Source organism: Fusarium oxysporum, chromosome 1 (assembly GCF_000149955.1).
Source record: "Fusarium oxysporum f. sp. lycopersici 4287 chromosome 1, whole genome shotgun sequence".
Classification (NCBI taxonomy): Eukaryota; Fungi; Ascomycota; class Sordariomycetes; order Hypocreales; family Nectriaceae; genus Fusarium; species Fusarium oxysporum.
This window is the reverse complement of record NC_030986.1, coordinates 2,356,411-2,384,021: the sequence shown is the minus strand read 5'-3', so window position 1 is coordinate 2,384,021 and position 27,611 is coordinate 2,356,411. Positions and strand designations below refer to the sequence as shown.

The 27,611-nt window shown below is 48.7% G+C and overlaps 7 protein-coding genes across 32 annotated transcripts; 1 reads left to right on the top strand and 6 right to left on the bottom strand.

The window, feature by feature from the left end:
* Positions 1-13: 13 nt before the first annotated feature.
* FOXG_00234 (DNA repair protein rhp51) lies at positions 14-1,605 on the bottom strand. The gene is made up of 3 exons (XM_018376450.1): positions 1,403-1,605; positions 1,203-1,350; positions 14-1,149 (listed from the first exon to the last, which is right to left on the bottom strand). The coding sequence occupies exons 1-3, from the start codon at positions 1,487-1,489 to the stop codon at positions 338-340; spliced, it is 1,047 nt and encodes a 348-aa protein (XP_018232030.1). The 5' UTR covers positions 1,490-1,605; the 3' UTR covers positions 14-337.
* A 308-nt stretch (positions 1,606-1,913) lies between these two features.
* On the bottom strand, positions 1,914-3,735 carry FOXG_00233 (uncharacterized protein). The gene has a single exon (XM_018376449.1). The coding sequence runs from the start codon at positions 3,117-3,119 to the stop codon at positions 2,475-2,477; it is 645 nt and encodes a 214-aa protein (XP_018232029.1). The 5' UTR covers positions 3,120-3,735; the 3' UTR covers positions 1,914-2,474.
* Positions 3,736-6,644: 2,909 nt separating this feature from the next.
* FOXG_00232 (uncharacterized protein) lies at positions 6,645-8,554 on the bottom strand (the record flags this gene model as incomplete). Its single annotated transcript, XM_018376448.1, has 4 exons — positions 6,645-7,229; positions 7,288-7,802; positions 7,854-7,926; positions 7,964-8,554. 4 exons carry the CDS (start codon positions 8,552-8,554, stop codon positions 6,645-6,647), a joined length of 1,764 nt encoding a protein of 587 aa, XP_018232028.1.
* A 2,606-nt stretch (positions 8,555-11,160) lies between these two features.
* FOXG_17838 (uncharacterized protein) lies at positions 11,161-14,882 on the bottom strand. 14 transcript variants are annotated; one of them, XM_018397830.1, is made up of 5 exons: positions 13,657-14,882; positions 13,237-13,598; positions 13,038-13,146; positions 12,659-12,987; positions 11,163-12,609 (listed from the first exon to the last, which is right to left on the bottom strand). In XM_018397830.1, exon 1 carries the CDS (start codon positions 14,226-14,228, stop codon positions 13,875-13,877), a length of 354 nt encoding a protein of 117 aa, XP_018232024.1. In that variant the 5' UTR covers positions 14,229-14,882; the 3' UTR covers positions 11,163-12,609; positions 12,659-12,987; positions 13,038-13,146; positions 13,237-13,598; positions 13,657-13,874. The 14 variants fall into 14 exon arrangements, with proteins under 14 accessions (XP_018232019.1, XP_018232014.1, XP_018232016.1 ...); XM_018397837.1 differs by having other exon boundaries at positions 11,161-12,987; positions 13,038-13,598; XM_018397836.1 differs by having other exon boundaries at positions 13,038-14,882.
* Positions 14,883-15,881: 999 nt separating this feature from the next.
* Positions 15,882-26,485, top strand: FOXG_00230 (phosphatidylinositol 4-kinase). 6 transcript variants are annotated; one of them, XM_018376445.1, is made up of 6 exons: positions 15,882-16,666; positions 16,725-18,107; positions 18,161-19,771; positions 19,820-22,351; positions 22,398-24,647; positions 24,700-26,485. In XM_018376445.1, exons 2-5 carry the CDS (start codon positions 17,925-17,927, stop codon positions 23,877-23,879), a joined length of 5,808 nt encoding a protein of 1,935 aa, XP_018232011.1. In that variant the 5' UTR covers positions 15,882-16,666; positions 16,725-17,924; the 3' UTR covers positions 23,880-24,647; positions 24,700-26,485. The 6 variants fall into 6 exon arrangements, with proteins under 6 accessions (XP_018232011.1, XP_018232010.1, XP_018232009.1 ...); XM_018376444.1 differs by having other exon boundaries at positions 22,398-24,652; XM_018376443.1 differs by having other exon boundaries at positions 22,398-26,485.
* Positions 15,892-17,809, bottom strand: FOXG_00231 (20S proteasome subunit beta 6). Its single transcript, XM_018376447.1, has 2 exons — positions 17,448-17,809; positions 15,892-17,396 (listed from the first exon to the last, which is right to left on the bottom strand). Exons 1-2 carry the CDS (start codon positions 17,552-17,554, stop codon positions 16,709-16,711), a joined length of 795 nt encoding a protein of 264 aa, XP_018232013.1. The 5' UTR covers positions 17,555-17,809; the 3' UTR covers positions 15,892-16,708.
* Positions 18,307-26,704, bottom strand: FOXG_00229 (uncharacterized protein). 8 transcript variants are annotated; one of them, XM_018376436.1, is made up of 6 exons: positions 26,451-26,704; positions 25,822-26,387; positions 25,074-25,754; positions 24,796-25,007; positions 24,687-24,745; positions 23,899-24,632 (listed from the first exon to the last, which is right to left on the bottom strand). In XM_018376436.1, the coding sequence occupies exons 2-5, from the start codon at positions 26,220-26,222 to the stop codon at positions 24,720-24,722; spliced, it is 1,320 nt and encodes a 439-aa protein (XP_018232002.1). In that variant the 5' UTR covers positions 26,223-26,387; positions 26,451-26,704; the 3' UTR covers positions 23,899-24,632; positions 24,687-24,719. The 8 variants fall into 8 exon arrangements, with proteins under 8 accessions (XP_018232000.1, XP_018232004.1, XP_018232006.1 ...); XM_018376434.1 differs by having other exon boundaries at positions 18,307-24,632; positions 25,822-26,704; XM_018376437.1 differs by lacking the exon at positions 23,899-24,632 and having other exon boundaries at positions 24,653-24,745; positions 26,451-26,472.
* Positions 26,705-27,611: the final 907 nt, after the last annotated feature.

Below are 27,611 nucleotides of genomic sequence, written 5' to 3'. Positions count from 1 at the left end.
GCGAACCACGCTAACCTAAAAAGGTAATCAGCTATTGGTCACTGCATCACTGCCGACATATATAGTAGAAAAGATTGGATGCATCAAAGTTATGCACTGTTAATGATGTGTCAATTTCATTCCTTTCGTTGAGACGAATTGCTCCAAAAGGAACTTGTTTTCATTGAAGAGAATTCCAGCTAGTCATCCCAACCACCCTATCCTCTAACATTTAGGTAACATCCATCGCAATAACAACACATGAAACAACCATTAAGATATGCGCCAGCAACCATACCAAGAATCATCACCATAGACTCCAGTGATCGTACAAACATACAAGGTCATCCGTTATCGTCTAATCCTTCTCCATGTCCTTTGGGGCCGGGTCACCGATACCCTCCTCGCCAATGGCAAACAGAGTATCACTTTCTGGCAGGCATGGGCTGTCGTAAATTTTGGCAATACGTGTCTCCCCACGACCCTTCTTCAGACTGATTCTTGTTGTACTGGCGTGAGCGATAATGTTACCGCCAATAGGCTTTTTTGGATCAGGGTTGAACATGGCACTTGGGCCACCATCGACCTGAGCCACGACTTGATTTGTAATGACAACCGCGATACCAAATTCATCCGCCAGACGCTGAAGTGTCCTCATGAACTTGGCCAAGTGAGTCTGTCGATTCGAGAGCTCACCGCGACCGCAAAAGTCTGTTCGGTAGAGCGATGTTGCACTATCGACGATGAGCAGAGAAAATCGTGTCTCGCACATCATAGCTGCAGCCTGGTTGAGTAATTGAAGCTGGTGATCAGAGTTGTAAGCGCGTGCGTACGCAACATTGTCCAAGACCTCTTCGCCAGAAAGGCCAAATCGGTTGGCAACGCCCAGCAGACGAACAGGTCGAAATGTACCCTCAGTATCGATGTACATGCATTTTCCTTCACCACCGCCCATATCAAAGGGTAATTGACAAGTCACGGCGAGTGTGTGGCAGATCTGACTCTTTCCGGTTCTGAATTCACCGAACAGTTCAGTAACCGAACCTGTTTCAATACCACCGGCAAGTAGAGTATCGAGGTTCTTGGATCCAGTGGTAATAGAAATGAGCTCGCTGCGACGCTGGTGCATCTCTGTGGCTGTAGTGAAACCCATGGGGACGAGCTTGGAGGCTGCGATACTATCAGTAATTTTTTCCGATAAATCCGATCCGTGAGACACTTACCCTCTCCTAGAATCTTGGTCGCCTTCTGTTCCGAGATACCCTTGATCTGTTCCAGCACTCGTCGCGGTGTGTAGGCCACGGACTCGACTGTGTTGTAGCCTCCGTCAATGACAAGCTGAATATCTCGCTTCGTCAAACCAGAAATTCCCTGCAAAATCAGCGTCAGCCTTTATCGCAATTGCGTTTCGACAGAAGTTTACCTCGAGCGCGGAGAGTGGCGTTGGAGCACCAGGGCCAGGCATGCCGCCCTCTTCGCCCATCTGAGCCTCATCATACTCCTCGCTCATTGTGATTCTTGAGTCCCTCTCCTGGATTGTATCAGTCAAAAAAGATAATCACAGACTGTACTGTGAACTAGAAATTTGCGAGAAATGAGCGAAGGGGGGGAAGGAAGAAAGCGCGGTCGCGTCTACCTACCTTAGTGGGGAGGCAACAGCGCCACCATTCTACGCCAAATCACGTGCCATCAGTTGACAATTACATGACGGTCCACTTTTGATTGGTAAATGGAATTGGTGGGCTTCAATCTGCCAGCGGATAGCCATTGTCTTTCACTCGTAAGCTAAGGCTTCTGAGAATTATTTACAGATTATACGGAGTTTCTTCATTGGGTTGATGCGGGATCATAAACTTATCATATAGTCATATAAATCGACTTTCTGACTTCAAGATTTTATCCGTCTGCTACCCTTGAGCCCCCTGTCTACTTGGCTGTCTACTTGGCTGTCTTGATTAATATAGGAGCATTTAATAGTAAGTACATAGTCCTGAAGGAGCAAGGAAACTTCTGACATTTAATGATATTGCCGAAAATTACAAATCTTAAAATCCATTAATTTACACTAAGCTTGCCTGAATCATTCTGTCGCTTAGGATATAGGTCCTTAAGTTTTCGTGCCTCCTCTAGAGAAGGTAATTGAGGTGTAACTAATACTATTGCAGTATTAAGCGTTAATAACTTGGTGGATATCGCAGTATATAGATGTATATATTGTCACAGGCAAATAAATAATACGGAATATGTCACTTGATTTTTCATGAATATTTGGGAAGTTGTTTGTAAAAGCAGTTGAATTATTAGTTGCTGTTGTACAAGGAGCGAATGACCAAGCCAGGCCTACAATGCTATTTCATGCTAAGAAACTTCCCAACACGGATCCATGCAATGCTAAAGTCGTAAAGATGAGTCATTACTGATCTTGACTTATCGTGAAATCTGAGAGTTGGATAATAAGGTCGTCAAAGATTCCGGGTTGTGGTGTGTTGTCGCGTTTACTCGACATTGATGCGGCGAGACTCGTGCTTCTTGGCCTTGGGAACAACAATGCTCAGGATACCGTCCTTAAACTTGGCAGAGACGTTGTCCTGGTCGACACGAGTGGGGAAGTTGAAGCTGCGAGAGAACTCGCCGAAGGTGCGCTCGGTGAGCCAGTACTTGGATTGATCACCGGGCTTCTTCTCGACCTCCTTGGACTGTTGGTGGTGGGTGACTTCGGTGCTCTCGTGAGCTTTGGCCTCGGCCTCGTCCTCAACTTTGGCGTGGTGAGAGTTCTTGTTCTCATCGTTGCCCTCGCCCTCAGCAATGGCGCCTTGGGACTGAGAGCCCTCGACGAGGCCAGCGGGAGGAGTGCCGGCAGTGTATGTGCGCTCAGTCTTGCCGCGGATGGTCATGGTCTGAGGCTCAGTGAATTCGATGTGAACGTTGTCCTTGGTCATGCCGGGGAGCTCTCCATGGAGCTCGTAGGCTTCGCCAGTCTCGCGGACATCGAACTTGGGCTGCCAGTGGGTGAGGCCGCTTCGGCGAGTACCACCGTTCTGTTGTCCCTGACGAGAGTAGCTATCGAAGTCGTCGAGGAGACGGAAGAGGGGAGTAAAGGAAGCATCGGAGTTGTAGAAGTTGCGAGGGAAGAAAGCCATTGTGTTTGTGTTGATGTGTTGAAGAGTGTGTATGAGAAATAGATGGTTGTAGTATGCAAAGAGAGTTATAAGGTTGTGGTTATCGTTGTTGTAGAGTTTCTTGCTTGTGTTTGTTTGCTTGTGTGTTCTGATGAAGAATGAAGTCCAGCTTTAAGGGGAAGGGAAGCCTTGCTTTATACCCATTGATGAGGAAGATATGATCGAGATGGGAGTTTCCTTGCCTTTCGCGAAAGGTCGACGGATCCTACCACTTGGAGGTTCTAGAAATCGCACGACTGCAGAAGAGGACTACGGAAGCATTGGCAAACCTTAAGCGAGGTCTACTACGTGATGTTTGCATCAAAATCGTACGAAATTAGGTGGCATCGCGAGTCTGTTGGCTGCTCGTGGTTGCATGAAGCTGCTGGACAGTGGTGGATCATGGTGGAAGCTTCCAACCAATTCGAGAACGTACATATGATACAGCAGCTGCAATACAGCCCTTGACTCCTGACAGCCACGGAAACTTCTGGTCATCGGATCAGGTGTCATGGGCATTACCCGACCCTGAACAAGCCAAAGAATTAGTTGAGGCTTTACGCTGATCAGTTATCGGTTCCATGGACAATCGAAGAATGTTGAGGATACGGAGTACAATACGATGGAATGTCTGGGAAAAATAGTCCAAGCGTTGAGAATGCTGACATAATATGCATGACTCTAGACTTGGTTACCCTATACCAAGCTACATCATGCTTGAACAGGTACAGTTACTGTAGTTCAGTGTCCATCCTATGGTGTATACTCTACCTTGAAAATATTAAGTATTCTGGTCAGAGACTTGCCTTCGTCTTTGTTGGTTGACTCAAGACTGTTTGTTTTGTTGTTGGTACTTTCATAACTACCTTAATGTTTGTTACAACAGTTATGCTCAACTCCACTATAGAAAGTCACCTTCAGCTGAGTAAAGGTTCGAGGCAGCCGCAACCTCCAAACAAAAAAACATGTTCCCAAATGTGATAAAAAAATGGAGTTTTTACTCGATTTATCTGATTTTGATCGTATTACTCAAGAGCTACCACGATGTACCTGCGTTATGTTATATTTCCTCTGAAAGGACAGCTTATTTCAAACCAGTATATGACCTCAAACTCGAGCTGAACAATCCCCTGCAGCGAGTACCATATAGCAATTGCTGAATATGCTGACATAATCACCGAAGTAGTGAACCTGTGATGCATAAGGAGGTCTGAGAATTCTGCATCCATTGGGTTTGATAATGGGCGAATATTGACACTGAAACTACCCTGAATCGAACCAAAAACGATAGGCAGAGGACAAAGTATTCATCTATGAGAGATACCCTGCATTAGGCCGACTACTACTAACTACCTTGGGAATCAATTAAATATTCTTATCACCTGATACCTTATACAACAAAGACGGCAGAAGCCAAGAGGTGTTGTTGAAGAAGTAAAGAAGGATACTCCCGCCCTATGATCATGCTTCACGGGAAGATTCGGAGATGTATGATAATAAAAAATCATGTCCTCTCAAGGGACTGGACCTAGGATGAGTGTCCAAGCTCATGAGGCACAAGTCTGTGAGCTGTAATGTGTCGATGATGAGCACTAATCAGTGATTGAGGATCGAACCACACTATGCCTAATTGAATATGATATGCTTTAAATCAATTAGTGTTTCTGTGCTGGAAACTGTCAGAAGAAGTTGAACTGAGCATATAATCAGATAAAGAAACATGTGCTGGGAGTACAACCATCGAGATTCAACCAAGTGGCATCGACATTGGTCACCAGGAGCCAGAAGACATCATCCTCAATACGGTGACAATATCCCGTATCTATTGTACTCTACATGTGCACCGTGGCTAGTGGGTATAGACACGATTTTGTAGACCAGGAGAGGGAGGCCTGGATATCGTAGGTGCACTGCATCGAAAGGTGTACCGCTCGGCGAGGGAAGGCTAACGTTCGGTGGCAGATCGTTGCATTGAAGGCTTGGAGGTTCGTGAAGTTCAGCCGTAGTTGAAACGCTGTTGTCATAGGTGAGCAAACGGTTTATGAGCTGGAGGCCTTATACGGCAATATAAGTAGAATGCCGTAGTGATAAGGAAAGAATGGGTAGAGAGATACACTCAGAAGTACTCAGATGTATAGACTTACAACATGACCAAGTTAACTGTAAAATAAGAGTTATATTTCAAGTCATCTTCCCATTGGTCTCGAATTCGTCAAGAAGGATAACCGGCAGAGAAAATGCCATGCTTCTTGGATATCCTAGGCGAATCCAGGGTCCATATCCAAAGCTCTGATGATATGACAAATGACGTAATTAGCGACAAAGTGAACAGGGGCAAACGGGATCGATTGATCGATTGTTCTAGTAATGATTCATTGTGGCTTGGTCTTACTTGATTTTGTTCTGTTGAATTGCGACCATGACTTACAGTAGTACATAGCCAAGGTGCGATTGGGATTCAATGCACATCATGACCACCACCACTTCTATCTCCAAAACTCCATGGATTTAATATCAATGTGGGGTCCGGTATTGGAGAAGAAGAAAAACGGGACAAGAGATAGTTAGAAATAGTCAGACAAATGGGGGCAATGAGTACCTGGCAAAGTGATCAAGTATTTGTGTCACATAACTCTCTTGGTGTGTAATGAATCCTTATTTTTTTTTGCTACCCACTTGGAAGGGGTCTAGACCATCTAACACCATGACGTAGTCCATGACGTTCTGGACCTCATCCATGTGCAGCTAAGGTACCCCAGAAACCTCAGCTGCTTTAGGTAAGAAAAGACCAAATCTCCAGTGGCTGAAAGTCAACTTGTCAGTTCCTCCCTGGGTGGTCCCCCCATATTTAATTTCCCGGTCATCCCTCTCCTTTTTTCCCGGTTTTTTTTTTTTAAACCCCCCCTCCCCCCGCTCCCTCCGTCCACATCTTCAGCCACAGCCTTGCCACATTTTTTGCTTGACCCAGCTCATCATTATTTGTCTCATCAATCACTGAAACCGTACTGTAATGATGCCCGATGGAATTCGGGCTTTTCATTTAGTTGCGACCCGCTGACGGGCGTTGACGGAATCTTGTATATCCGTGTTTTCGTTGCCACTTGAACCCTGCTCTACCGAGTCGGTCTGGCAGGTTGATCAAGTTTGACGCAAGTAGTAAGGTAGATCCATGATATGATTTGCAGCTAGCTTGCCAGCTCTGCAGCAACCTCTTAAATACTACTCAAAATCCTTCAATTCAGGACCATATCACCACCAAAGCCAAAAATACGTCGAAAACTCGAATAGATATAATCATGAGACGTAAAACTGTCGTGTAGTTACATTTACAACCGTCGTTGATGACCCTTGCTCGTCGTGAATTGCCAACTATGTCCAGCATAGATCCCAAACCGTATTCTTAGTATCTTTGAATTATCTTCTCGGCAAGTGTGCTTCCAAGAGCATTAAAGCACCTGGGCAGCAGGAGTATCGCTTCGAGAACCCGTCTCAATTTCTCTCCGCCTCTCATTGTCCATATGGCCGCATTGACCCGAAGCCTTGCATCATGACCATGGAAGCCCGCACGCCGGCGTCGACTGCCTCTGGGTTCTGCGCGCGGTTGAAGAGCCCAATAAGTCTTCGTCCAACTGAAGGCTCTAGTTCAGTACCATCTCGAGCAATTTTTACTTCACGGTTTGAGTTCCAAGGATTGCGCAATCCTCTCGTGCGGTAAAATGGTAGTCGACTTGTGGATAGCCACTCCAATTTGAAAGGCTTTCCCCATGTCTTAGCAGCACCCTCATCCCCTGCATTGCTCTTGGTGCTTGATGCTTCGCTTTCCGCATCAGACAAGTCATCCGCATCATCACGATCCGCTTCCCAGAAGATAGTGCCTCTGGCCGAGTCGTCAATGATACGCCCCTTGGGGGCTTGTTCGTTCGCTTCGGTCGGTATGGCTTTCGGGAGGTCAAGGTCGTTCGTTGCCTGAGCCGTGGGTGCAAATTCGATGGCTGCCGCAGGGTCTTCGTTGATCTGCGATATCATCCTAGCATACCCATAATATTCTCCTGATTTATTGGCCGAGAAGACCAAGTATACATTGTCAGCGTCCTGTTCGGAAAGGTTAGTTGACAGGTGGCTCAAGGGTATTGCGCAAAGACCAACGTACCTTGAAGGCATTGTTCAATGCTTCTTCATTGTGAGATTGGGTAGCCCAGATGCCAGTGCTAACACTCAATTCAAGATCTTCCACTGTCAGGCTCTTGAGAATGAAGAACTTGTCCTTCTGCGGTATCTTCTCGCCAGCAACTCCAAGCTTGATGGTCCCTGAAGGTTCGGACGCCGGGCCTGGAATCACCATCTGAGATGGTGACTTGTCTGCAACTTGGTCCGTCTTAACTACTGTTGTAGCCACCGAAGGACCAGTTGGAGCTGTTACACCGGCTGCACCCTCCACTGTGCTCTTGCGTAGCCGGCTGACGAGGCGAACTGACTGAAATTTCGAATCGTGTAGCTTCTGTTGTGCTGCACTACAAGTTTCCTCATCCTTAAAATTGGCAAATGCACAGTTGCTCTTGGAGATGAGAAACAGTGATTCCAATCCTATAGCCTCTTTGCATACATGATGAACGAGGCTCATGAGGTCGGTTTGCGGAGGAAGGTTGCCGATCCAGATTGCGTGTCCTGATTCAAGAGTTTAGCCGACACTGACGGTCATCGAGGTAAGTAGCTTACCACTCTGCCGCGGCTTTCTGGGAGGGCCCCGAACAGCACTCTTTCGCCTCTCTGTGCCATCGCCCTTGGGTCGCTGGTTGTGGACACAGCGGCATGGTGGCCAGACGCACTCCGTTCGGAACTGGATGCGCGGCAGGTTGATACTGGGGACCAGGGGGGTAGTAATAGGGAGATTGCTGAGAGCCCATCATCATCTGGTTGGGATAGTATGCCATGCTGTGCCTCTGAGACATCATGTTTGCTGCCTGAGCCTGGTGCATCTGATTTCCATAGTATGGTGCGACCTGTGGCTGTAAGTAGTAACCTTGGCCGGGGACTGGAAGTGGCGGATGACCAGGAAACTGGGACATGTGCTGCATCATAGGTGGTGACCCCGCGGGATTCATGCGTTGGTGAGTGTTTTGGGGATACTGTCCAGGGCGAAAACCCATCGTAGGGAGGGCGTTGGCCATAGGGGCCATGTTATATGGCCCAGGGCGAGGACCGGAAGAGGGTTGAGACATATCGAACTGTGTTGAGAACGCATGCTGAGAAACGGTGGGATGCTCTTGAGTGTGAGAAGGGAACTCATGCCCCTGAACAGTCCGAGGCTCGTCTTGAAGTGCCATAGGATCGTCCGATGTCGTTGTGCTGACAGTCTTTGCAGTATCCTGGTCGAGTGCTCCCACATCCGGGACTTGGGCGCTAGCTATATCTCCCATTTGATGTATCTGTTGGTGGTACTCTGATAAAAATTGAGAGATAACCTGGTGCTAATTCAGATCAGATTAGTAACTCCTCCAACTCAGACGCAGGTTTATAGCAACAAGTTTGTGGAAGGGTAGTATAATACCTTGATGTTCTCTATTGGAGAGAGGATAGGACAGCAACAATCTGATGCCTGAAAGCTGTGGTTGTTCAGGTGAACACCAGGAGACCTGCTAATCGTGCCGAAGTCACAAGCCAACAGGGCTTTTTCCTGCAGCAGAGCAGCCGCCTAGAGCTTCTCCGGTGGATTTGACTGGCTGCTATTAAAGAAAGGGTAGAGAGGGGAAATTATCGAGCAATTTTGTGGCCGATTGTGTGTCAGAGCCGACGATAGCGCTCAATGGGCGGGGGAAATATATGAAGACCCCAGCTCTTACCAACAAAAGACTGAAAGGAGACACAAATTTGTCGTTTTGTATATAATGAATCTGCTTGTAGATCAAGAGACAAGGTGGCGGCGGAAGTAAATACAGTTCCTATAAGAAATTGTTCGAAGAAAGGCGTGTATTATTGCCCCCACGGGGAAACTAGCGAAGTCGTTGAACACCTGTTAACCCAATGCCAAGTTCGGAAGGGAAAGGAGCTGAATGATAAAACGAGATCGAAAATGGGGCTTGGTTGTGTTTCCTTACGGCGTAACAGGGATATGAGCTTAGCCCAGGAACCACTGGGAGAGTGTTGTAGTGTTGAGGTGCAGTGACAACTATTCGAAGTCGGCGATCAGCCACAGAGTTGGACTTAACCCGCGAAACTAATAATCAGTTGTGATGAATAAATATAGCGGTAAAGGAGATATTGGGGCTCAAGATGAGTCGAGAAAGCATTTGTTCATACGTTGAAGGAGCCCTAAGTCGTCATTTGCGAGCTGGCAACAAGCAATGCCAGCTTCAGCAACAAATGAAGGTTACCAGAAATGCAAGCTGGCAAAGTAAGCTCCCCTGAACCTGTGAGCTTTCAAAAGAGAAACGATCTCTAAAGACCTTCGAGGCTTGAGAAGCTTTTGGGGGCAAGGGGCGAAACCTAAGCCAACGATTAAACAGAAGAGGCTTTAACAACGGAGATAGCGAGTGGCTAATAGTCCAAGCTTCCGAAGCTAGGGCTCAAGGAAGGCTTGGAAGGTAAGGAAGTGTAAGGAAATGCAGGGTTAAGAGGGATAGACGGCCAAAAAGAGATCAGTTGAAGGGATGCTAGTGTGATAGATTCATGGGGGGTGTGAGCTACAGATGCGTATGTTAGATGGGGAATACGATGGGCGATCCCAAGTTGGTCGAGCTCTTAGATGGGATTTTGTTAGGGCCGTATAGGTGGAGGAGTGAGTGGAGGGAAGTGGTGGAGAGGAGGGAGCTTGGACAAGAAGAGGTAAAAGAGAGCGATAGTTCAACGGCAACAACAAGCCGTCAAGCCACACGATGCTCAAGTAACGAAGCCCGCAATCCATCGGTGATACTTGAACTCAAGCGAGGCCGATGTTGGCAATGGCACAGGTATAGATCATTTACAGTTCAATCTTGGAACAGATTGGCAGCGTCCCCTGTTCGACTGGGGAGTTCCAAAGTCGCACGTATACCTATGTTAAGGAAGACAATCATCCCGTGAGACGGTGTGGCTGAGGTCGCAACATAGAGTTACCCATTACCGCCACCGACCATGCGCCCACCATCTTGGTGAACATTCAGGTACCGAGTGCCACAGATTCTCAACGAGAATGAAGTCTAGAGCTCACAGAGAAATGTGATTGGAGAGTGAAGCTCGAGCCAAGCAACGGCGCCTGCAGCAGGGAAACAGGGTCCAAGAAGAACAGCCACAGCAGAACCCAACCCGGATAACAGGGATGGGGTGTTCGAATAGTAAAGGGTGGAGAGAAAACCTTGTTATAGTACGTAGTGGTGAAGCGATGGCAGAGGAGGACAAGACCATTTCGACGCCAAGAAATGCCCTAGCCGTGACATGATATGCGGTACTTCGCATTGGACTTCTAAATTTGTTGTTCCTGTGGGGAATCGCTTCTTCGATGTCGAGCTCTGCGAGCGAACCCAGCGTCTTGAGGCAACGGTCCCTGAAAACGGATGTTAGCGGGGTCCACCAGAAAGCACAATCTCCGAAATCAGAAGGTGTTTGATGCTTTTAGAGGGTCTCGTGGATAATAGTGGTTTTGCTTATACATGCACCCAAGTATGTGTCTGTTGTCAATTGCATGTCGTCTGATGCCTCCTTGTTCCCAACCGTCATCAGAATGACTTAGATTCTGTAATTAGAATGATGCACAATTGCGTTCCAAAGTCGGACAGGACTAAAATATGGTGGTGCATGGAGGGTTGTCAATGATGCTAGTGGCTTGAAACGTCATGAAACATAAAACGGGCCTGATGACCCTGACATACGTTGGCTTGGGTAAGCAAGCAAAGTTTTTGCTGAAGGAACCGTTCAAGATGGAATGGGAACGTAAAACTCCCCGTCCCGCTGGTAGGAAGGAACCGTTTCGCCACTGAAGGCTGTTCCTGCCCCAGATTTTTAACTCTACGTAGCAGCTTAAGGCTACAGGCTACAGGGCAGTTTGGCGCTCACCGAGTCACTGCCATGGGCATTTTTAGAGAATGGCACACGGCAACTCTATTCAATACATCGAATTTTCCACCTCACTCGGTAGGTAGGAAAGTTAAGTATGTACATGATGTATCAAAGAGTCTCACGATATCAGAAATCATTTGAACCATATCTGCAAACATGCCCAACATCAAGTACTAAGTGGCCTCTGGCTCTGCAACCGGCCAACTGCGCCAGTAACCCGTAAAGAGAAGCAACAACCGCTCGCGATTCAGCGACGCGTACGAAGCTATCGCCACTCAGTCCCTCAGACAGCTGTTCATGAACCTACAGAGTAGGGATCTGCATACAGGGAATAGCCGAGGCGGCAGGGTGGAGGTCCCTGAGATCTGATCGACACGCGCGACAGACCCGCCAGTCGCCTTGCCAGCATGTACGTATTCCTTTGAACTCAATTCGCTTCACTTGGCTGTTAGTTATCAAGGTTGACGTGATTATTAGGAAACGGGCACTAAGGGTGGGACATTTTGAATTTCATGAGCCATTGTTTCCACCACTATGCAACGCAGCGGATGCTCAACAGTCTGCCTTTCCATGTGGCGTTCTACCCGGGCGAGCTCCGGCGCTCTTTGACTGGTTTCCCTTGAATCTCACTGAAGTTGGACCATCCTCGACGGGGCTTCGAACCACTACTGAGGACCGAGGGGTCTAGCCCGGTCTACGGTCTTGGACCTAAGCTCCACGCCGGCATTCGCTTCTGCTTGCACGAGAGGACACGAACCCACTTGCCGTACTTTTCATGGCAGAATCTTGCGCATGCTGTATAATGAATGATTCGCTGATCTTGATGACTGAGCAGGTTACAATTTGCACTCTAGTCTGACCTTGGATTTCTGCCGACCTGGTAGATATCTTGCCAGAACCACAGTTTCCCCTTAGATCTGAGCGTCCGGCTGACAATTCTTTCCTTGGGGCCTCAGGTAGCTCTTGATGATGGCTGACATGGATAACTTAGGTAGCTTTGCTATTCTCTTGCCATGCGTATCATCAAAATACAGTACCTGAAAATCGCGACGTCACAGCCCGACAGCAATATGGAAGCAGTGGGTAGTAAAACGAACGTTCCCAGGCGGAATCCTTGTCGCTTCTGAGCTTTCAATCAGTTGCGTAAGTAGCAACAAATGTCATGTTCCAACAGTCCTTTTCAAGGATGTCGATCTATCCCGTTTTCTTAATTCTCCATCACCCACCAACTTTTCTCAACTAGTGCGCCGGGGCGACCAGCCTCCCGTGACACTAGCGTCTTATTGGAGACAATCGCATGGTCCTGACAACTTGGGTAATCTCATGGCTGTTCTTGGGCTTGTCTAGGGACCTCAGGACATCCGTAAGTGGATGATCGACCATCCCACCTCACGATTCTGCCTCAAACACAAGTCATAGGTAGATACGTAGGCTCCTCCTGCTAGAGACCTAGTTAATTCCAGATCTCGAAATTGAGCGCCTCACATCACCAATAATATGGAAGCCAACATGGCCAGTTTCATCAAACTGTTCAGCATCAACACTGACTCCATCAGCTACCATAAGTCGGTCATTGCTCTTCGGCCAGTGATCCGAGCTCCCGGTCGTACGACGACTTTTTGGACTAACGACATGTGCGCGCCCTACCACCGCTGTGTGTTTAGTTGGACCCTTGATGGGTTCCTGGGACGCCACTTAGCCAATTAAGACCCGGACCTAATTAAGGTTGGCGGATGAAAAGCTCCGTCAGTTCTTAACAAGAATACTTGATGTTGAATTTGCGTGTTCGTCTAGAGGGGTAGATGCCGAGTATGATCAGCTAAAGAAAGAGTCAGCGACGCACGGCAATTGTGTGTGAGAAATCTGCACCAAAAATAAATGTGGAAAGCCTCCAACTTGTGGTACAATTATGACCCGCAATCAAGGTCATTGGGCCCTCAGATAGAGCGGCGCCTGTCGACGACTGTTGCCTGCTTGCCTGACGCATTCGCCACCCGCCTGTCAACCAGGGTCCAGAACCTTTATCGTTGATCTTCACTGCTTTAGGCGCATCCAATGCCTATCTTACCTCTTGTTGCACAATAGCCAGTGACGCCATGACGACGGTGCTCCGTTTACATGCCTTACAGTTACAGGTAGTCTTCGCCGATGGCGCAACCAAAACAGCAATTGGCCGTCTTCACTGGTGTCGGGAGGCCCGCAGCAAGGGTCATTGTGGCTTGTGAAACGATTATCAACATTGATCGTCCTTGAAGCTCTGTGCCGATGCGCAACCCGCTGTGAACCTCTCTTGATTTGAGGGCTTGAGGAGCCGAGGACCCCGACATCAATTTCACCCAATTGTGGGCTATCAAGAAACTCGTGTAAGGCTGTTGATGAAGAAAGAAAGCTTTGACAGCTCCCTCCAACGTGGCAAATGCGTTGCGCCGCCTTGCATAGGTAAGTAGGTAGATAGGGTCTTTAGAACGGACAGCTGTGCAACTCTCACCGTTTTCAGTTCTGTCTATGGACACTTGACGAAAATTGAGTGTATTGGGCTTCCACTCCCTATCACATGCCTCAGTTTTGACGATTAGAGGTGGCAAATGTCAACCGACTGGTAACGGTTGTGCAAGTCGTCAGCATTTGAGTTCGGTGCCGTTTTGGCTAGATTATTGTAGCGCTTTTGAACCACTACAATGGCATCTGCCGACACCAACTTGACCATCAAATGCCGGAAAACCCCTGCAATAGCAACTGATCATTCCTCAACACTTGGGCAGTGGGCATCATTTGTAAGATTTCTCGCCGATCAACTAGACGCCTTTCTGATTTCTCCGATGACGGCAAGTTCCATGTCCAAGGATGGAAGAGTTTGACAAAACTTGGAAGAAAAGCTAGACCATAACTGAACCAAGAAACGTAAACAGTCCCGGTCCAAGTGCGGAAATAAGACCATAATTGAATTGCGTTCCAAGTCCTGTAGACTTTCAACAGCGAATTGCTCTCAGCCACACAACATTCGCTCATGTCAGCCAGCCGCCAGCCGCCAGCCGCCAGCCTCGAGCCAACGACATGCATGCTAAAAACAATTCCTAGACCTTGTGAGACATGGAAGACAACACTTGATTGTTGGAAGCTACGTAGGCTTAGGTGGCGAATAGACCAGGACGCTTCTTCAGACCAGTACGCACATCCATCATCTGGAGAGGAACAGATGTTGTCAGAAGTCCTGTCTAAGGATAGTCATACCTCCGATGTAATCAAAAGCTTGCCACTAACTTAGGGCAGTAGTTGTGCCACAGTCTCTGCTGCAAACCGACAGCCTTGTAAGAATTATTTGAATAGAAGTTGTATAACTCGAATTTGTTGGGTAGCTGGTCCAGCTTTGCACAACAAACAAGCCTTTCAAAATCTGTACGCCGAAGATAGCATCATGGAACCCAGCAGCCTGAACAAGTCCGGATGCAGAAACCCCGTTCTGTTGAAGAGGGGGCAAACGAAGAAGGCTTTGTACGGTATATCTACAATGCATATTGAAGGGTAGTTCACTGAACACACACACTAGGTGAACTGCTCGCCTGCCCACTACCCAACAGAAATGTGATCACTACTGCATGATACCCTTAGCACATGGGCTATCATGTCTTAATTTCATTTTTTTTTCGGGGGCACCAATACCAGTCCAAAGCAAGGATAGCTAGCCCCTGGGCAGCTGAAAAGGCGACTTGTCAGAATACAGCACCTCGAGAGATGCTCAAGCTCCAAGGCTTGATATTCGTGGCGTGTGCATGAGGTGTGGTGTCTGGCTACTGTAATGGCAGTGTATCATGACTTCAACTTTGATTTAGGGTCATGCATATTGTGCGATGGAGCAGACGCCACTACATCGGTTGTGTTAGCGAGACACTCACGCATCCAAACGATATTGAGATACAGTATCTTGCAGAGCACGGAAAAATAGGCCCTGTCCACACCCTCCCTGCATCGGGGCATTGCTTAGCTGGGATACCTCGATGGATCTCTGTACAGCCATTGAGGCAAAGGGCGGATCACTGCAACGATGTTCAACTAGCCACTAGGCCTTGAATAACCCTATACTACTGCAATCAGGTCTTGCCTCACCTATCAGAGTTGTTAAGTATATAGTGGACTTGATAGGCTAAGAAAGAGACGGTCTGACCAGCCGGTGTGGGCAGGGCAGGGCAGGGCTGCAAGCGTCTTCGGGACCGAGACTGAGTAGACAAGTACTTGGATGAGCTAGCAATGATAAGTTCTCTCTCGTGATCTGATACCTACATCGGTGGCTAGAGAAACAGCATGGCGGTATTAGACTGCTACGATATTGGCTCGATGGTTAGCATCTGACTCTGATCAACATCAGAAAGAAATCGTTGCTAGCAAATAACCGGACCGTGCTTTGATGATTGTCGAGCATAGGAAAAGTAACAAGCGCTTGAATCTAATGAACCAACGTGGTGTTGCCATTTGCCGCGCTTGTGGTGCGATAGAGGCGCTCCAGAAGAGTCTAGACGCGCTTTTAGAAGTGTAAGTGGTGTTTCACTCTCCCGGATGTAATTCTATCCGCGGACTAATGTTAGGTGTCTCTTGAGATGATCAATGTTGAGTGATTTGGACCAAGGAGCTCAGCTCGACATGGGTCTCTCAAATGCCGTGTGCCGATACCATTCCATCTCTTATTAGCAACGTGACTTGTCCATACTCAAAGTACAACAAAAAGACAGAGAAAAGCAATACATGGCCATGCCAGACTTACGAAAATGTCGTCCAAGAGTAGTGAGGGTGAATAGCTGTGGTACAGCTGATAACTCATTCACAAACAAGCACCAGTGCTCGGTGAAGAGAATAGTTCATCTCTTTCAGGGTGGTCTTGAAACCACTGGCTGAGTATGCTGATAAGACGCTCAAGTATTGGTATGCCCATTGAACCTCTCAATGATTAAAGCGTACTTTGAGTATGCCGTTACAAGTGCTTCGAATCTTAGTTATAAGGTTAAATCGCCGTCATACCATCGCTTGTTTTCCATGCCGTCAACACAGCAAGTTAGGCGTCGGGCAGTTAGAGTTGAAGGCCAATTGATACAAATACAAGGTAACTTGAACCTGGCATACCTTTAGCTAACACCCCGAGTCAGGAAATTAAAACTGCAATCGCATAGTGCCAATAAGTGATCTAGGTGCCCGTGATCTGTATGAATGTTTCATCGAACACGATGGCTTCAGTGGCGTTGGGGAAATCTTCCTCATATCCAGTGCATAGGTGATGTGCGGTCTGCAGAGCTCAGTGTCGCCGAAAGTAATTATAAAACCTAACATCCCAAGTTAAGTAAGACCTTTGCATCCTGAAGCCTCACAGGCCACCTATTAGTTTGTAATTCGTGGAGCGTGACGTTCTCTTTTGTCGTTGAAGCGACTCGGTATCATATTCATATTCATCACACCACAATTATGCCCCGCAGTTGACCGTAAGGAAGGCTCATTGATTTCGTGGCGTCTAAGTAATCCCCTGTTATACATTCCTCTTTCGCCTTTCCTGCCATCTAATCCTTCTTCAAGGGCAAGAAAGTCTCCTCAATACCGTCTGCTGTGATGATGAGCATTTGAAGGTTATCGCCAACCTCAATGTGACGCTCCACCGCACCATCGAATGCATCCTTGACGACAGTCTCGACCTCTGTTCGTGTAAGAGGACGTCGCTCCCGCTCCTTCAGCTCATGGCCTTCTCCGCTTCCGGGAATATACTGGTTCTTGAAGTTGACCTGGTTGTCCAGGAAAGGCATGATCAGACTGCCCGCAGCACCGCCTGCTCGGCACTGCTCCCGTTCGTAGCTCCCCACGGGATCGTATGAGTACACAGCGCCTCTGCCCTCCTCATCCAGACCGCCGAGCATCGCATGCGAGTAGTAGGGGAAGAATCGCTTCGAGTAGAGAACGGTAGAGAGGCGTTTGGCACAAGCATTGACAGTCATAGGCTTGCCGTGGCGGTAACGGTAGATCTTGCAGATGGTGTCGAGGTGGTCGCGGAGGGCCTCACCATCAGCAGCGAAGCCGACGACAGATAGGACTAGTGTAGCATCCTCCTGAGAGGCAGTGGTGCCGCCGATTCGGAAGACCTTGGGGGACATGCGAGAGTTGATGCTATAACCGCTGGTGTGGCGGGTGTCACCAGCCATGATGGTAAAGTCTGCGCCAGCAATGGCAAGAGTCGAGCCGCCATTGTCGGTGTAGCTTGGATCAGTTAGCTGTAAGCCCTGGAGATGCATAGATGAGGTGTCTCACGGGTTAAATCGATGTTCTCGAAACTCGCCGCTGTTGGTCTTGGGGGCATCGGAGAATGAATAGTTGGGCCCATTCATCAGAGGGTTCTGGCTGAACATGGCAGCCATGATTACGATCTATGTGACGGAAGGTTTAAGTAAGGTCTTGGTGATCTTTCTTGATGCGCAGAGATGGTGGAGATGGAATTCCGAGTTGGTGATTGATGATGTTGATCTGGTGTTGCCTTGTAACTGACGATAGAGCTGAGGTTAAGACGCACGCGTCAAGCTTGCAGCCTTGCCCACCTAACCTGCAGAGCTGGGGTAGCTACGATGACTAAGCGCGCAGACTGGCAGGGGTTCACCTCCTAAAGTTCACCTAACAACCATCGTCATTTTGAAGGTCTCGTTTCAGAAACAAATTTGTTGACTTGGTTCTTGTTGGTTTTTGTTTCGAATTGCTGTGCTTTGAAGCGGCCGCATCGCCTACGCACCAACGATGATAGGCGACATTCGCTCCAAGGCGCTGCAGAAGATAGCTTCGCTATCTGCGTCTAGCTCTACAACATCCTTCGACCGATCCGATCTCGACCGACTATGTAGAGCCTGCCACGCCGGCGCGAAGAGCAAGGACTATGTCAATGGCTATCAGAATAAGAGCTCGCTAGGCCGAGTGCCTATGGTAGGTTGTTCATAGAACATAGGGATCTGATAGCGCGTGATTGACAATTGTAGTCTATTCGCGAATTCGAGGTCTTGATCGCATTATGCAAGACAGCACCGAAAATCAAATCGAGCCAGAGCGCCCAGAGACTCTCGTATCAGCTGTTCCCGTATATTCTTGAAGCACATATACAGGTTTTCCTTCCTTCGCCATTCTTCCGAAAGATCGACCCGTCCCCGACCGAGGCCCTAGCCTTTCATGTGACAGGGGCCCTGCTGGCACTTGGCATCAATTACGATGAGCTTCAGGAGAATGTGACCGATAAGATCTGGGCCTTCGTGAACTCTTGTAGACGAGCTACCGAGAGCATTATCTCACCTCGAGCAGGAGATCCTGAGAATCCTCACCTGGAGGATGCAATTCGAACTGTGACAATTGCCGTGGCCCTGCTCGGATTTTTGGATGCGGCAGCCGCTCAGGCCGACTTCTGGAGAGCTGGCGGTCGACTGGCCATGATCAAGAAAATCAGAGAGTTGCTTTCTGAGCCTTTCCTTATCGCTGTGGAAACAGCACTATCCACCATTCGCAACTGCCATAGCCAGGATCGCGAGGTTAAAGAATGGAAGAGATACCTGCGCCACTATGCCTCCTCTGGACGACCTCTCGGAGCTATGCTCCTGCACCGAAGCTTCGCTCATCTTATTGTCTCCAGCACTTCACTGATGGTAAAAGACCCTCGTTCTCTGCGAGAGTCTCACGTGCTGGATATCTACATTGCCCAGGGTGAAGATCTTTGCAATATCGCGTCCTCTGCGCTCGAAGCAGACTTCAAGACGGTTGAGGAATATGCTGCCCTGGCCATTGAAGAGATCCAGTATATCGAAGGTGGTGCTGACTTTATCCGCATGGGATCTCCTGACCAGCAGAGTCTCGCTTACGCTGTGAAGGCTGCGGCGCTCATTTCCTACTTGAATTGCGCTCTGCTCAATGAAGATGCTGCTGATGCAGAGATTCTCATGAACTGGCTTCAGGAAACCCTGGATGACTCTGTTCAGATGGCTGACCCTACTCTTGCCTCGGTCACGTTGCGATGTTTGGCCCTGATCTGCCAGATCTCACCATCCTTCTCGTCTAATGTCAGCCGCATCCTACCTAGGTTCATCGTTCAGGATGCCCCGCAGAAAGACATTGTCACTATAGCTTCCAATAGCTTGGCTTATGCTCTCAAAATGCTCTCGAAGGATGCTGTCATCGGCACATTGTATACCCTGGGCAACGTACTCAGCCCTGGGTCGGACCAAGCGTTTGTGAACGATCAGATTGATGGAACGGCAAGTGAAACAGGACTTAACGCCATTTATACCAATCGTCGGTCCATTGGGAGCTCGATTTCACTACAGATGTATGGCGAGGAGGAGACTGCGATCGTTTCAGGCAATGTCGTGCAAACCATCTGTGGGATTGCTGCTGCTTTCAAGGATGAGAAAATTACCGCACTGGCTCAGTCTATGCTTCAGCAGAAGCTCGAAAAGGTCAATACAGGCGTGGATGCCCGGATTATCAGTGGAGCAGCTGCTCTGGCTCTCGAGGGCGGACAACTCGAGTTTCGCTCTTTGCTCAAGTTGTTTAGTAAACTGTGTCATACTGGGGTTGTCGAAAACCAGCTATTCTTACTGGACGCTGTAAGTGAATATGACTTTCTGTACTTTGATATATACTGATTTGTGTAGGTGAGAAATGCTCGCACTTTCATTTCTGCCAACCTACGACGTGACTCGCAGCTGTTTGGTATATACTATGAACACTTGCTTGACAGCATCATCGGACTTGGTGATGTACATTCGTCTGGACATACCAAGGAATCTGACGTACAAATGGCTGCAAAGGAGATCGCGGAACTTCTTCACCCGCTGGCAATTTTTATGTCCACGAACGATTTTGCTCTCGAGCCTATCACCGATGACGAGACGTATTCTCTTCTTCGAGACGCTTGGTTCAACATCGTGGTTCACGGCTTTACCACCAACACAGACCGTGGCAAACAGTATATGAGAGAATTGCGTATGATTGCTATTCACTCCCCACCTCTTGTGGCCGAGCAGCGAGGTGAGCAGGTCGAAAGTGATATCGAGCTCAATACTGTCTTACGACGTGGTATGAGCAACGATAGAGAGTCTCTGCAGAAGAAGCTTTTGAGTGATCTTGTACCCTCCAAGTCCAATGAGATTAGGAGCCTCAGCTATCGCAAGGTGATCTTCTTGCAAGCAGCTTACCTGATGGAAATTCTTCGAGCCGACTCAGGTGATTGCACCAAGGTTCTGTCCTATTTCCTGGAACCGAGCATGTCCAAGGGAGAGCTGAGCAGCGCCATGGAGGGTGTTGCAGCTGCTGTCATGGATAAGTATATTCAAAAGACTCAAAGCGGCGCCGAACCAACCTTTTCTGCCCAGTACGCTGCCGAGCAGCTCGCTACCATCTTCTGTAGCTGCTGCCACCGTATCGAGCGAGTCCAGCAAGCCGCGTTTGTTTGCGCCGATCGCTTCCTCCGTGAAATTCCTTCAGCCCTTTGCTATAGGTCGTCACTCTTCGCACTGATTGAACTGCTCTCGCTTATGTGGTCTAGCTGCTTGGAAGCCGAGACAGATGTTTATGCTCCTAGGTCCACTTTTACGTCAGAACTTGGCGGAGTGACTGTGCAGCTTTCAGACGACTATGATTTTCGAAGATGGACGGTAGATATCCTTAACCGCAAGGCCAGGGTATGGGTCAATTCTGCCATCAACCTCTCTCCTCTCGATGTCAAGGGAATTCTGCAGACATATCTCTCGGAGTTCAGTGACGAAGGCGCTTACGGCCATGTCTCTTTGGGAAGGTCTTTTGCTCTTGAGCTAGGATCAATTATTCCATCAACAGACAATCGTCTCCAATCCATGGACAAGATTGGCAACTCGAGTGTCAACACAGCCTCTGCCTTTGTTGCGCAGTACACAACTCGCCAAGAATATCGGTATGGTGAGACGCTTCCGGATCGTGGTACAGAACTTATGAGCTTCATGAATCACAACCGTCGCTTGTCATTTGTGCAGTCATCTGTGAAGGAGAGTGCCAATGCCACTACTGCACTCGCTCATATTGAGGCAAGAATTCTCAGCAAGAAGAGTACATCCATCACTGAAGTCCGAGATATTCTTCGTAGGGCAGCAGCACTTCTTTGCCGCACGAGCAAGGATGAAGCTGCTGTTGCTCACCACCTTGTGAGCATTCCGTTCGCCCTATTCACCAAGCAATCTATCAACTTGGGTGTCTCCTTATGGCTTGGTGTAATCAACGAAAACCCAAGACAGGAGTCGAGACTACTAAATGAGATCGTCCAGCAATGGGAGTTCACTCTTACGCGAAAGGTCGGCCTTTTCAGCCCAACCCTGAATCATGTTGACCCCTTCTTCTTGAAGGAGGAATTTGCACCCAGCGAACTGGAAGCTCTAGCCAAGAAGAAGCAAATTGTGCATGACATTCTCTCTCCCCATACTCGACTGCTCCAATTCTTTGCCAGTCATTATAACGCTACCAGGCTCGGTAGCCCTGATATCCAGAAGGTGTTCCTCCGGATGATTGATCTTACACTGGAGGCAATGAAGCAATCTGCAACTCATCCAATGGCCAGAGAGATTCGATTCCAAATCGTCTTATTTGGTCTCCGCGTCCTACGTTCCAGCACCACTCTCAAGCCTGCAGCACAGTGGAGGCTCAAGGAGCGACTTCTTACGGCCGGCCTGTCTTGGTTCAGGTCTGCACCCAAGTGGTCATTCGGAAGTAACTTATTGCAGATGAAGACCGAGATCCGTCTTATCTCTGATGTCTTGGCGGCCCTCCAACAGGTCTCTTTTATAGGCGCCCAAACTGTCGGCAATGTCAAGTCTCTGCAGTCCAAAGAGCAGCTGCTCGACCTCCTGCTCAGAAATGAACAACTGCGCCTAATCGTCTGGGTAAACCCACTCAACAATGCGAGCAATCAAGCATTGACTCAAACTGCTGGTAAGGCACCGACCGAGGCTGCACTCTTACCACTCATTAGAACTGCATGGTGGCAGGACCCAGCTATTGCGATCGAACTCGCAACTAGGTTTCCATTCCCTCGCCTGCAGCGTGATATCAGGTTCTTGCTTCTCACCATGCCTGAAAAGGCCATTTTCGAGCCTGAGGCTCTGCATCTGATCTTTGGAGGATTTCTTCCCGATGATGTCGCTTCGCAACAACTCAAGGTAGGTTTCGTACCCTGACTGACATTGCAATACTAACGTTGGGCAGTATTTATTGTACTGGGAGCCTGTGAACCCCGTAACAGCCGTTACCATGTTCTTACCCGCCTACCAGTCGCACCCGTTCATTATTCAGTACGCCATGCGTGCGCTGGAAAGCCATTCTGTCGACGTAACATTCTTTTATGTTCCCCAAATTGTCCAGTCTCTCCGCTACGATAGCCTTGGATATGTTAAGCGCTATATCCTCGAAACAGCTCAGTTTTCCCAGCTGTTCGCTCACCAGATCATCTGGAACATGAAGGCCAATTCGTACAAGGACGATGACGCTCAGATCCCTGACGAAATCAAACCAACTCTCGATACGGTCATGACTCAGATGGTTGACGGTTTCGCCGCTGAAGACCGCGACTTTTATGAGAAAGAATTTTCTTTCTTTGACGAAGTCACTGACATTTCTGGGAAGCTTAAGCCCTTCATTAAGAAGTCGAAGCCGGAGAAGAAGCAAAAGATTGAAGAAGAGCTGCGCAAAATCAAAGTTGAGGTCGGCGTTTATCTTCCTAGTAACCCTGATGGTGTTGTTATCGGCATTGATCGCAAGTCTGGCAAGCCTCTACAGAGTCACGCCAAGGCTCCGTACATGGCCACATTCCGTATTCAGAAGAACAAAGGAGGCGTTTCTGAGGTGGATGAGATGATGGAGGAGAATGACGGAGAAGATCATGGAACACCAGAGAGGACTGTTGAAGTCTGGCAGTCGGCCATTTTCAAGGTCGGCGATGATTGTCGACAGGATGTCCTGGCGCTGCAGATGATTGCAGCGTTCCGAGGCATATTCCACGATGTCGGCCTAGATGTCTACGTCTTCCCTTATCGGGTCACTGCTACAGCCCCTGGCTGTGGTGTCATCGACGTGCTGCCCAACTCGATCTCACGAGATATGCTTGGTCGTGAGGCTGTCAATGGTTTGTATGACTACTTCATCTCCAAATACGGCAATGAGAACTCGCTCCGATTCCAGCGAGCCCGTAGCAACTTCGTCAAGTCCATGGCGGCCTACTCAGTCATTTCCTACTTGTTACAATTCAAGGACAGACACAATGGCAACATCATGATTGACGACGCGGGCCATATCCTACACATTGATTTCGGTTTCTGCTTTGATATCGCCCCAGGTGGTATCAAGTTCGAGCGTGCCCCCTTCAAGCTCACAACCGAGATGGTGGCGGTCATGGGTGGTTCAATGGAGCACCAGAGTTTCAAGGCCTTCGAGGAACTCTGCGTAAAGGCTTTCTTGGCCAGTCGTCAGTATTGCGAGAAGCTCAGCCAGATCGTCTGGCTCATGATGGATAGTGGTCTGCCCTGCTTCAAGCCTGAGAGTGTCAAGCATTTCCGTGAGCGTTTTGTCCTTGACAAGAGCGAGCGCGACGCTGCCAACTTCATGAAACATCTCATCAAGACCAGTTACTCGAGTCACAGCACAGGTATCTACGATCAGTTCCAGCTTCTGACTAACGGCATTCCCTATTAAGGGATGGCACAAGAGGACGATCAGTAGTGAATGGGTCTTGATGTTTTTTTTTGTTATTATAGCGCTTGTCTAGTCTTCCTTTCCGACTCTTTTGAGAGATAATACTCTTGATAATACATATATAGTACAATCGCTCCGCTTCCCGAAGCGACTGAGGTTCTTGCAAAAACGACTATGACGCTCCCACAGAACTGCTCCGCGCTTGAACACGCTTCTATATGCACCCAAGCTCTTTAGATATTGCCATGCCCCTTTAGATCTCTGGCGACTAGTCTGCCCGTCTCGCTTGCAAACGGGGGATCTAATCCGCATGGCCTCGTTATATTGTTGCAATTCAGCCTTATTTCTGTTTTGCGGCAGATCCTTTGAGCATATGGGTCGGGGCATTATAACTAGTATAATCGACGTGGACGAATGCTCGGTCAACGATTGGCACAGACTCGAGGAAGTATGTCAGCACCTCGCTAAGATCGTGACTGTCCTTGAGAGGTGTCGCAGCAGAGAGCACAATATCGACCTCGACGAAGAGTTTGTCACCAGCGTGATAGGCGCGCAAATTTTGAATCTGACGAATGGCAGTGGCGAAGCGCATGGTCAAGTATAGCAGCAGGTTTCGCTCGTCAGGTTGGGCGGAGAAGCCTGAAAGGTTACGGACGTGGTGTGCCGAGGTCTGACTCCAGTTGAAGATGACAACAAGGGAGAGGAACAAGCCACCGACAGCATCGAGCCACCAGATTCGCCCATAGTAGCCGACTGGAGCCAAGATTAGTAGGGTTCGGCTTTGCAGGGTCTGCTATGATTACTTACTGATGGGGAACAGGATGGAACCAGTGTTGAAGATCACATCCGTCTTTGCATCCTCAGCCCTATGATTTGGTCAGATACGGAGTACGAATGGATGAATATGCCGACTTACAATGCTCTAACACTTGAGTTCTTGACGACACGACACCAGATCCAGCAGGCACCCTTGATGACGATGGTAGAAACCATGATGGCAATAGCTGGAATACCCAGCTCAAGAATAGCATGCTCAGGGTCCATGAGGCGAGAAATACACTCGAGTCCGACTTGGCAGAAGATGTGATCATGATGATGGAGAAGACGAGGACGCCAAGTGGTTCGAGTCTTACTATATATTAGCTTCTGTTCACTTGGAATGCCACAAGCTATACGGCAGCGACTGAGACTTACTTGCGGCGACCAACAGGATAGCTATATTGGTCTTGATGACTGGACGAGATGAGACGCGTAGTAATCCATACGATGACGGTACTGAGGAAATCTAGCACAGCATCTACTAAACTGGCAAGGACGGACATTGAAGGCACTGAGACTATGACAACAAGCTTTCCAGCGAGTAAAATGGCATTGGCAATGAAGTTTACCCAGATGGCCAATGTCACGATGGGGTCGTCGCTGTCGATTTCAGCATCCTCCAACCAAGGTAACAAGGGCTTGGGGCCGTTGTCATCTTCTTGGCTAGCAGGTCGCGGAGGTTGCTCCTCGTCTTCGTCCTCGGATTGATCCTGACGCTGAAGAAGTGGCAAGTTCTCGGAGGAACGGAAGATATCTTGAGGTGTGCGAGTAGCAGGGAGCTTTGTGGTCGAATTGCTAGGCTTGACACTGACAGTGCCATAGGAGCCTGGAGTGATAGATGCGGATACAGGAGTTGATCCAGTGAGAGGGGGGGAGTCGGATGTGGTGGAGGGCTCCTCGTTGATGGTATCTGGGACGTCAAGTGGTCGGAATGCAGAAGCTTCGAGCTCTGCTTGATACTCGTTGAGGAGATCGTGGGGGATAGCGGAGTCGAGGAGAGCATCGATGTACAGATATTGCTGAATCAACTCATTTGTTCTCTCATAGTACTCGCGCCTGGTGGGTTTGGTCAGCTGCTGCGCGAGGCCGAGGCGCGTAATTGGTGGCGCCATTGAGGACTCACAGTGGTTTGGACATAGCAGCCAGCTCCTCCTCAGGCTTCCAGTACTGCTCCCATCGATATCGAGGGTTGCTTCTGCCAATGAGTTTGGCGCTGCGGTTCTGGGGGCCGTGAAGCAATTGGGTGAGGCGGCGCTCATCAGCGAGCAGCCTGCCAAGCTCATCATGGTCGTGGCGGAGCAGTCCAGTCTCCTCATCGTCAGGTCCCATCCAGAAAGAGGGAGGATGCGCGGGAACAGAACTGCTCAAGCTCTGTATGCTCTGGTGAGAGCGACTGCGGATGAGGGACTGGAGGGCGCCACTGCGCGTGCCCAGAGGGTTGTGGCTATCCTCGTTTGAGAGGAGAGAAGGGCGCCGTAATTGAGCATGGCTACCATGCTTTGAGGGAGTGTTTGGAGAGCTCATTGTCGCAAAAGATGTCGCTTTTTCGCAGCGACTGGCGAGAGAATTGGGTGGTTAGGATGGAGGAGGCGCAATTATATATCGCGAAGAAAAATAAGATAAAACGTGTAACGAGTCAGGTTTGAAGTATTGCCAGGGTTTTGAAGCGTAAAGTAGAAACAATTGCGACTAGGTAGGTGCCGTACCTTAGGTTAGTAGTCAAAACGTTGCTTTTCCGAGCTTCCGCCTCACCAAAGAGAGATAAGATTAGCCAAAAAGGACACTGGTAATATAATGAACAAACATTAACAAACATTGACTTGAAGAAGGGGCCCCTCTCCGAGTCTAGCGAGGCAAAAAAGATTTTGAATATGGAGAGGAGAGAGATTGATTAGATCCAATGCATCAAAGCTATTCGCCCACATGCTTGCTGGAGGCTCCGCCACAGCATCCTTACAGACCCTGGCGCCCCTTTGAGATTGGGGCCCTTGGCTCTTTAGCTGAAGGGTCCCCATCGTGACGGGGTCGGTCCCTCATTCCGGAGAGGGCTTAGCCAGATCCCCTTGATGGGTCCTGCAGGTGTTTTTGATGTTTTAATGTTGATGTTGAGAGAGGGTCTCTCGGCATCCGTAGAGGGGCAAGAGACATTGATGCAGTTCGCGCGCGAGTGTGAGTTTCAAGACACTGAAACAGCTGTGATGTTGTTTGATGTTAATGCTCTTCTTTACAATAGGGGAAGGTCGAGAAGGATGACGATAGCTTGGCCTTTAGGTGGTTACCTCATCAGCAGGTGCTAGGCACATAACCTCTTCGGTAAGGTAGTCGGCCTGAAAGCTTAGGTGAGCGCCTTCCGCTACAGGCCTCCACTAACAGAATCGAAGGCGCCAATTCAAACACAACAAGTTCAATTGGATCCTTTGAATGGCTACTGAGGCAAAGCTTGATCTGCCGAGGTTTCACAGAATGTCCCGCCCGCCCCTAGTTACAGACAAGATGGGGTAACAAAACTTGAAGCTACTGTATATAAGTGAATACCTTAATAATATGCTTATCACTATTGCTAGGATAGATCAAGGGTCTTCTCGTTGTTCATTGTCAACTCTGCTGACCTATTGGTCCATGTCGTTCGCTCAACCAGCCTGACTCATTCCTGTTGTATAATTAGTTGCCAGCCTCATCCACAGATAGACAACGAGGTTGGATCGCTTATGGGTACTGATACATAGTTGGAAGGGCACATTGAATGCTACTGTGACTATGGAGTAGATAGCAGAGACTTGTTCAGAACATTGCCGACTCAATTACATTGGAGAACTGCATGTGCATCCAAGCGCTGCAGCCGCCAAGACAATGATATATCAAGTCGCCATGGACTTGCAGGAAAAGAGTGAGCATCCAAGTATTGGGTGGCCG

What these genes read in the sequence shown, in the direction of transcription:
- FOXG_00229 (XM_018376433.1), bottom strand. Translation starts at nt 26,222, where the DNA reads ATGAGCTCTCCAAACACTCCCTCAAAGCATGGTAGCCATGCTCAATTA. An exon ending in GCTGCTATGTCCAAACCACT is followed by an intron (nt 25,755 to 25,821) that starts GTGAGTCCTCAA and finishes CAAACCCACCAG; the next exon opens with GCGCGAGTACTATGAGAGAA. An exon ending in TATCCTGTTGGTCGCCGCAA is followed by an intron (nt 25,008 to 25,073) that starts GTAAGTCTCAGT and finishes ATATATAGTAAG; the next exon opens with ACTCGAACCACTTGGCGTCC.
- FOXG_00233 (XM_018376449.1), bottom strand. Translation starts at nt 3,119, where the DNA reads ATGGCTTTCTTCCCTCGCAACTTCTACAACTCCGATGCTTCCTTTACT.
- FOXG_00231 (XM_018376447.1), bottom strand. Translation starts at nt 17,554, where the DNA reads ATGGCTGCCATGTTCAGCCAGAACCCTCTGATGAATGGGCCCAACTAT. An exon ending in CGAGAACATCGATTTAACCC is followed by an intron (nt 17,397 to 17,447) that starts GTGAGACACCTC and finishes AACTGATCCAAG; the next exon opens with CTACACCGACAATGGCGGCT.
- FOXG_00230 (XM_018376445.1), top strand. Translation starts at nt 17,925, where the DNA reads ATGATAGGCGACATTCGCTCCAAGGCGCTGCAGAAGATAGCTTCGCTA. An exon ending in CGCTAGGCCGAGTGCCTATG is followed by an intron (nt 18,108 to 18,160) that starts GTAGGTTGTTCA and finishes TGACAATTGTAG; the next exon opens with TCTATTCGCGAATTCGAGGT. An exon ending in TCGCTTCGCAACAACTCAAG is followed by an intron (nt 22,352 to 22,397) that starts GTAGGTTTCGTA and finishes AACGTTGGGCAG; the next exon opens with TATTTATTGTACTGGGAGCC.
- FOXG_17838 (XM_018397828.1), bottom strand. Translation starts at nt 14,228, where the DNA reads ATGCATGTCGTTGGCTCGAGGCTGGCGGCTGGCGGCTGGCGGCTGGCT.
- FOXG_00234 (XM_018376450.1), bottom strand. Translation starts at nt 1,489, where the DNA reads ATGAGCGAGGAGTATGATGAGGCTCAGATGGGCGAAGAGGGCGGCATG. An exon ending in CGCCACTCTCCGCGCTCGAG is followed by an intron (nt 1,351 to 1,402) that starts GTAAACTTCTGT and finishes CTGATTTTGCAG; the next exon opens with GGAATTTCTGGTTTGACGAA. An exon ending in GACCAAGATTCTAGGAGAGG is followed by an intron (nt 1,150 to 1,202) that starts GTAAGTGTCTCA and finishes ATAGTATCGCAG; the next exon opens with CCTCCAAGCTCGTCCCCATG.